An 8,454-nucleotide genomic window follows, 5' to 3' on the forward strand; every position below is an offset into this window, starting at 1 on the left:
AGAGTGCAAATGTTGCACCCACAGTCGCCCAACTGGTTCGTAGCGTGATGCTACGCCTGATTCTCCGGCCAAGCATCGGCCCACGGCCCGCTCGCTATCACGCTGGTATATGCTGTGGCGTGGTACGGGTACGTCGACTTAAATCGAAACTGTTTTTATCAATGTACGAACGTGATACTGAACGAGCGGTGTCACCACTTCCGGTGAACTAGGAATACGTTGCAGTCGCAGACAATCGAAATCTCTCTATTAATAGGCCCAACACATCCGGTTTTCGTACATGTATGTGTTATCAGCACATTATTGATATCCGCTGTTTATACTAAGGAGCGTAATGTGTCCCAGTTAAATCTAGGTTTATTGTTTATTTTTTCCATCAAATCCATCAAAGGTTTTTTTAAAGTTTTATATATTCTTTTTATTTGTGACGTCATTTGTATTGTACCTTCAATATATTTCTAGTTATCATGAACCAATAAAAGTTGAAGTTTATGCTTTTTATATTCCATCACATACTTATGGTGCAGCTGCTTGTATAGGGCCGATGACGTCACAAACCAAAACTTGAAAACTCTAACAACTTTCTCAATGTTTGATGGATTTTCCTCAATCCTTTACCAATATATTAGGGGGGTTCTGGTAATTTACAATAAACTTCAGGATGGTGAATGCCACCTGTGAGAGCATGATCTCTGAAGAAAGTCTAATCTTCTGCAAGAAAGTGAAGGATATGCAAGGTTTGAACTAAAGAACTAAAATCACGGTCACGGGGTGTCTTTTGAGCCCGGTCCCTTTTTTAAATCAAATTTTTTGTCTGATGTCATATATTAATGAATAAGATTTAGAAATTCTGACTAAAATCATGAAAATACACTTGCGTTTTATTAATTGATTTGATTACCTGGGTGGATAAGTGAGATATTGAGTTTGTTATTTGTGCCTTAATGAGTGAGTGTGTGGGTGATTGGGTAATTCAGTAGAAGTCTAGGGACGATTGAATCGGGAGTGAATCGGTGATCAGTGACTGGGTGAGCATATATGGCTGATTGAGTGAGTGAGTTTGTTGGTGATTGGATAATTCCGTAGAAGTGTAGGGGTTATATTGAGTAATTCAGTGCGGAAGTGTGGGTGAGTGTGTGGGTGATTGGGTAATTTCGTAAAAGTGTAGGGGTGATTGAGTAATTCAGTGCGGGAGTGTGGGTGAGTGTGTGGATGATTGGGTAATTCCGTAGAAGTGTATTGGTAATTGAGTATTTCAGTGCGGGAGTGTAGGGTAATTGAGTTGGTGAGTGTGTGGAAGATTGGGTAATTCAGTAGGAGTCTGGGCGTGATTGAACAATTCAATGCGGTAGTGCGCGGGTGATTGAGTAATTTAGTGACTGGGTGAGCCTATCGTTGATTGAGTGGGGGAGTTTGTTGGTGATTGAGTGTTTCAGTTGGGGTAAATGAGTCGGTGAGTGTGTGGGTGATTGGATAATTTCGTAGAAGTGTAGGGGTGATTGAGTAATTCAGTGCGGTAGTGCAAGGGTGCTTGAGTAGGTTAGTGTGTGCGTGTTGTGGGTGAGTTTGTGGATGATTTAGTATTTTAGTTTTGGTGTGATTGAGTGAGTTTGTTGGTAATTGAGTATTTCGGTGGGTGAGTGTGGGGTGATTGAGTAATCCCGTGAGTAATTCGTAAGTAATTCAGTGGATGAGAGTGTTGGTGGGTGTAGGTGTGCCGACACACTGAAAAAACTCCGGTGTTGATTTAACACCAGCCCGGAATCTATATATGTCCATACCAGAGAAGCATTGAAACAACACCACTTTGGAATCAAACCGATGCTGTTTTAATACTAATCGTGCTAATTGGTGTTGTATTAACACCTACCTGGTGTTAGACCAAAACGAAACTGGTGTTTTTTAACACTTCTCTGGTGTGGAAATATATAAATTCCGGGCTGGTTTTATATCAACACCGGAGTTTTGCAGTGTATACTGGTGCTGTCATTGTGTCACTAGCATCTTCATTATTTTGCACACTGCCGCCATAGTGAATATCACTGTTCATGAACCTTAATTATTTTTTCAAAATGTCATAACTTACTTTACAATTAATTTGTATTTCATTTTCGCCTTTATGCTTATTTCATTCCCATTTTGCTTTCATCATTTACCTGCATCGTTTAGTCAATTTGGTAATTTATAGTGTTTGATATAAACAGTATTCGACCAATATGGACTATTAACGCACGGAGCGGGGTAAAATGGAGAAGATAATTGAAATTTATATAGCCACACTCAGAAAATGAGTAATCGATTCGATTTTTTAATGGACTAGATTGAAACCTATACTGGGAATCTGATGATTTTTAGCAAAATTACTACATTTTTCTAACCATTTGACTAAGATTATTCGTTTTTGTTACAGAAACTAGTGTCTCTTTGATCTAGTTTGAAAGATAACATTTGAGTAACATATCCATGAAGTGAAACATGAATTACATTGATACTATTGACAGATTGATATATGATTTTGTATTTAATTTCAAAATATGAATAACAAAATATACAAAGCAAAAGAATTTCTTTCAATAAAAAATAACTGAACAGGGAAACGCATAGTATACAGCGGCCCATGGAATGAATATGATATCAACGAAAGTATTACACACCCCGTCTGCATTGTTTTAATAAAAAAAATTTGTAAACTCGACATTTGGCTATTATACATGGAATGAGGATATCACACTTTATAACAATACGATTACACAAAATACGTCATAACAAAGACCATATAAACAAAATCATTGCTGAATAAAGTTCGCTATACAATGCCATGAATTTCAAGCAAACTAACTAATAGCTGAAATACGGATGGAATGGTGAATCTGGTAAAATTGCCATGAAAAATTGTATCATTATGAACTTAATAAAAGCCCTGATTAAGCAGCATTCATATCGGTTTCTGATATCTAAGAAAAAAAATGCGGCGACAGTTCTGCATGGCTCGTGCGCTTTCTCATTTGCTCTGATTGAAATTGCTAAATACTAATTGAGAAATGCATTCTCCGCAAAATATGCATTAATTCCTTTTAAAAAAATTCATACATTATTACAGAAAATACAACCTCTAACTCAGCTCTGATGAATTATCATCATCACTTAGGCCTACACCTTCCTCTGCAGATCATCTATCCCAAATTTGTCACAAAAACAAGTCAATGTCATTTGACCATTTTGACGCTGGTTTCAGTATTTGCACATAACGAAAATTTGTGTAAATATATAAGTTATATCATTTGACATAGTCCAAATGGGCAAAAGAAATATTCGAATATAGTCTGCGGAAACACCTATAAATATGCAGAATGTGATACTGTAAACATCTTGGTGTGATAATAATGCCCCCAAAAGGAGTTCTGAAATATTTTCCTTACAAGTGTTATCATTTTCCCTCCACTTCATTCTTTATTTAGCCCTCATGTTCGCTTTCGTCTGTTCTGTGTCTCCTTTTCTCTTTTAATAACCATGACCCCTTGCCAAGTATACAGTTGAGTATGGGTAAGACTATAGATATTTTTTGGATGAGTAAAATGTCTTTCCTCAGGATATGCCTAATTTTCATTCTCATTTTCATCCAAACCAGATATCAAAAACCCTCGTGTGACCTTACCGTCTGGATCGACGGTGTTCATAAGGTTAAATAACTCGCTGGTTTTAATCCACTCGCTCTGTCCTTCATACCACACATCCAACAAAAGAAAGCGGTCAGTGTCTCGGTGGTAAGCGGCCAGCGGGCTGAAATGTCCAACCTGAAAAGGTCCCGAATCGGTCGTGAAAATCTGAGGGTATAAGTAGTTGACCATCACTCCTTGCAAAGAATCGCTGTGCGACAGTGCCTGGATTGCCCTTGATCGGAATGTATCGACATCGATATCCTTGGCATAGAACTTAGTCGTTGGAACGCCATGCGCCTGCAACAAGCACTGGATTTCGTAAAGCGTGGCGCCTCTTTTTAGAACTTCTTCGCAGTTTACGATATTTGTCGTCTGTTTGAATGAAAACATGTTCGTATCTCTGTAGGGAACTTCTGTGACGTCACAGGTGGAATGGTTGGCTGGATTTGGAAACTTTATCCCGAAGCATCTCGCGCTCATGAGGAGGGCGGCGGATTGGATGCCGCAATAGCCCATTTTCTCCTGAAAGCTGAAGATCCTGATGAGGAGTGTCTGCCGGAATGCGGCGTCTTCTAGCAAACCTTCTCCCTCAGGAGATTTTAGAGGAACTTTACCTGGGCTCCACCAGTCTCTGTTTGGAAAGATGAATAATTTGTCAAAATTCACAAAGGTACTTTCATAAATTATCAGCACCGTGCTCTCGATTGTCTCAAGTAGCCATTCTGTACATTATCCGAATTTCCATGGAGGCCTTCCTTGTAAAGATATACAGCAGAGATTAGATACTATGCTCTGCCGGCAAGTCTGATAAACTATTATACAGTGCGCATCAAAAAAAAGTTTACACTTAGAAAAAATCCTGTAAAATTATACATTTGTAATATCCTAAAGATTTTTCCGCATTTTAACATTGGTACAGATCCATTTAAGCAAATGACGATACAACTGTCGAAAAATATTTCCGCTTGAGTGAGCACCACTTACTTTTTAAAAGTTAGTGAAAATGATTTGCACAGAACTTTGAAATAGTTATGCGAATAAAAGTAGACCTTAATCATGAATAACACGTGGAATTTAGCTAGTAAAATTGATTTGAAGATATCTTTTACCCTTTTTAAACTGTTTCCTTGCCCAAACCACTTCGAGGAGTTCATTGCGCCCCACCCCACTCCCCCATATACACCGAGGCCATTGTGACGATGTTTGCTTTACACTGAGCTGTGATTTGCATAATATGGCTTAGGCTTGATTTTCATTTTGTTAATCATTGTCAAGCTGGGGAAAAGTGTGGAGAAACAAGTATTAAATGAAAAATGAAATGTAAACCCACTTTAAATGATAAAAACTTAGTAAAAAAAAATGCTAGAGATGTCTGGTATAAACTTTTGTTCTCAGATCCAGCTGGAACAAAAAGGGTAAAGGTTGTGTTTACTAAGTGTTGAAATTTCAATTTGGGTGGCAAAATTGTTAGAAAATGCTTGAATGTATCCGTTTCACTTCAATTGACTAAAAGTGCAAGGGAAATGTGTGAGAAATGTTTCGCAGGGCAAGTTTGATTTCGCCCTTTCTCCTTGACACAGCGTACAAACGAGCATTTCTGCGCACACAGATTTCTGCGAGCTTTACAAAAATGGACAGTGCTCACTCAAGTGTAACATTCTGTCAAAACTTTTACTTTCATTGGAAAGATGAGACCCAAACCCGAGATTATATGTGAAAAATTACCCACATGTTGTATATTTTTTATTCCCAGTGCTTTTTCAAAGTGTAAAATTTTTTGATACGCTCTGTATAGGCCTAAGGCTCTCCCTGGTACTATCATTATTTCAAGCATTAGTTTTATTGTGACACTCATTCCGAAAAGGGTTTTTTCATAGGTGTTCGTAAGAGTATGATTTTGCATATATTATGACACATTTTCAAAATATAGATATACTTTTTGGTTTCATTTTTTTTATTGCGTCAACAAAATTATTTCCATAAGTACAAAAATAAAACAATGATTCTTTAAAAAGAGTCGTATCAATATTACAAACATGACAAAGGTTGTATTATCACGAGCCCACAGACCCAATAATAACACTTGTTCGAGACATTTAGCATATTTCGCATTTATGGATTGCATATACATCATTAATACTACTACGATGACATTCTTTCTGTCTCTTAAAGGTTAGATTACATGTTCGACCGATGACCATGATAATGGCTTTCTTAAATCACCAATTATTATAGTGCGCTATAAAAAAGTGGTTTTGTAGAATTAGACTGGTCACTAACATATTCACTTCATGAAAAAAATCATGCAGCATCCTCGATTTACTTAATATGTTTTCTATTTCATTGTTAATAATCTATTGCATTCGCGCTCTCAACGAACTATTCAATTATTTTTCACTGTATCATTGTAAGCCAATTTTTTTACGAAATATCCCTCGAGGATGTGACCATAATGCATGAGAACAGAAAGTGATTTACCTCCATGGTAAACATTATGATCAGATGTTAATCATGCTGCCATCATTACCTTCATTCAGATCTATACAGCAGAACAACTATATTCTAACTGAGCAGCCATGCATGCAACGTATATCGATGCAAACGCCACTGACTGAACCACACAATGAGCTTCCTATAAATTGCTATCAGGGTATATAGGCCTACGATGATGACACCTGTATGATACCCATACATGGACTTTTATGTTATGTTCGCCACCTTAGGATCATATTAAGATCAATGATCATTTTGACTATATAAACCCCTCAAAAAAAGTTCCGCAACTCAAGTTTGAGTGCTAATGAATTTCTTACTGTGCCATCATCATATGTTAAAGTGGTATCAATGGAAAGCATGATTATTCCTCTTTACAATCATGTGTCATTTGTAATGCTAGTGTTATCATGAAATACACAGACATGATAAACATGCAGCAATGTAAAAAATGAAATGTTGCAAAATTCGTTGCCACTTCATGTTTGAGTTCTGCAACTCAAACTGCAAGTTTGAGTGCCAATAAATTTCTTAATGTGCCATCATCATGTGTAAAAGTGATATCTCTAGAAAGCATGATTATTCTCCTTTACAATCATGTGTCATTTGTAATGCTAGTGTTATCATGGAATACACAGACATGATAATACGCAGCAATGTTAGAAATGAAATGTTGCGAAATGCATCGTTTCCAATAGCGATTTTCCAATTGTTTTGAGGATGGACCGAGTGCATTCACCATGTTCACTGTCGCCGGCCGGCCAGCATGGTGGAAATTCTATAGAAATGGAGACTCTTGTTAGAAATCAATGCACTTTGCAACATTTCACTTCTGACTTTTCTCAATGTTCATGGTGACTGCATATTCCATGATTACATAATCACAGCAAATGGCATGTCATTGTAAAGAGGAATAATTCAGCTTTCCAATGAAACCAGTTTCATCTTTTATACTTCATTAACCAAAGAGATATCATCCCCCAAAACTGAGTTGCAAAACTTTTTTTGAGGGGTTTATATAGAACTAAGGTTGATAAGCAACATAATGGACACACCAAATGTATGACAAAAATCTGGAAATGGTTTCTTTCATCGCCTGGGGTAAGATACTAGAAGGATTCGACCCCCCCCCCCATCGATTGGGACGCGGCGAGGGGTCGCGTTGCTGTTTTTCCAAGACAGGTCTGACTACACGCCATTAACCATACATCTTCAGGACTAACGACCGAGGTGGGGAGGGGCTGAGAATAGCTTCACTTTTATGATGTCATGGACATTATGGATTGATAATAAGATTACGAATTGCATAAACAGCTATTCTTTAACAAAATATGAATTCCGATCTGGATGATGAACATACATCCGTTTCTGCGTAAGCAACAACACCACTGACTATTATGAAATACTTATGAACACAAAGATATATTACTAGTAATTGAAGATCTACAAATATTATATATGATCTAAAATGATTAGATGTTGTCATTTTCTTTCCAGCTTATTACTAAATGCTCACCTGATATATGTCAAAGCGTTTCCCATACTGATCCTCGTTGATGATCACATATAAGAAGCAAGTTTGTATAGTAGTGTAGAATGAAAGATATATCTCCTCGAAGTCTATCTACATTTAATTACTGGTATATGTTAAACGTATGTTGTGCATTTCTAGCATCAGTTAAAAATCATGACGTATGACATTATTGAAAGCTTCACGTTTGATGGTAAAACAGAGCTGAGTTGCAAGCTGAAGAGAGAGAGGGTACGATAAAAGTCGAGTTTATAATGCTGTATCAACAACCGACGGGTGATCACCTGTATACAAGAACATACCGAGTACAAAGTCCAAGCGATTCAATGAATTAAATTGCCTTTTATTCTGAGCGTCTTTTACAGGGTTCAAAGACTCAATAGAATATTTCATTATGATCACGTGTCTCTATGGCATCTTCTATATCCTAAATTATATAAGACGAGGGTCAGAACCATACTTCATGTCGCTGCCTCCAAACATTTTACAGTCCTTTACATTATAGGGTGAGGACTTCACCCTACTCTTTCTCTTTCTCGTCGTTCCATTCCAACTCAATCTCTTTAATTGTCATATCTCAGTCATCCACTTCTCTTCATTGTGCCATATGTGGTTTTACTAGGCTCACTAAAAATCCTGGTTTCACCATCAAAACATTCATTTTCAGGACCGTACACCACAATATACACATGTATCTTTATTTCATAATCAGTCAATGTAAATAATTCTTGTCAGCTTCATTTCATTACATTATTTTTTAAGAATTGCTGT

The 8,454-nt window shown here is 37.1% G+C and overlaps 1 protein-coding gene across 1 annotated transcript; it reads right to left on the reverse strand.

Moving 5' to 3' along the window:
• Positions 1-2,364: 2,364 nt before the first annotated feature.
• On the reverse strand, positions 2,365-8,197 carry LOC121431420 (glutathione gamma-glutamylcysteinyltransferase 1-like). The gene is made up of 2 exons (XM_041628986.1): positions 7,669-8,197; positions 2,365-4,290 (listed from the first exon to the last, which is right to left on the reverse strand). Exons 1-2 carry the CDS (start codon positions 7,692-7,694, stop codon positions 3,597-3,599), a joined length of 720 nt encoding a protein of 239 aa, XP_041484920.1. The 5' UTR covers positions 7,695-8,197; the 3' UTR covers positions 2,365-3,596.
• Positions 8,198-8,454: the final 257 nt, after the last annotated feature.

This window comes from Lytechinus variegatus, chromosome 17 (genome assembly GCF_018143015.1).
Source record: "Lytechinus variegatus isolate NC3 chromosome 17, Lvar_3.0, whole genome shotgun sequence".
Taxonomy (NCBI): Eukaryota; Metazoa; Echinodermata; class Echinoidea; order Temnopleuroida; family Toxopneustidae; genus Lytechinus; species Lytechinus variegatus.

Bases quoted from the DNA above. Each gene is read 5' to 3' on its own strand.
- LOC121431420 (XM_041628986.1), bottom strand. From the start codon at position 7,694: ATGGGAAACGCTTTGACATATATCAG. The intron at 4,291-7,668 runs GTGAGCATTTAG...CTTTCCAAACAG, and splicing joins AACGCTTTGACATATATCAG to AGACTGGTGGAGCCCAGGTA.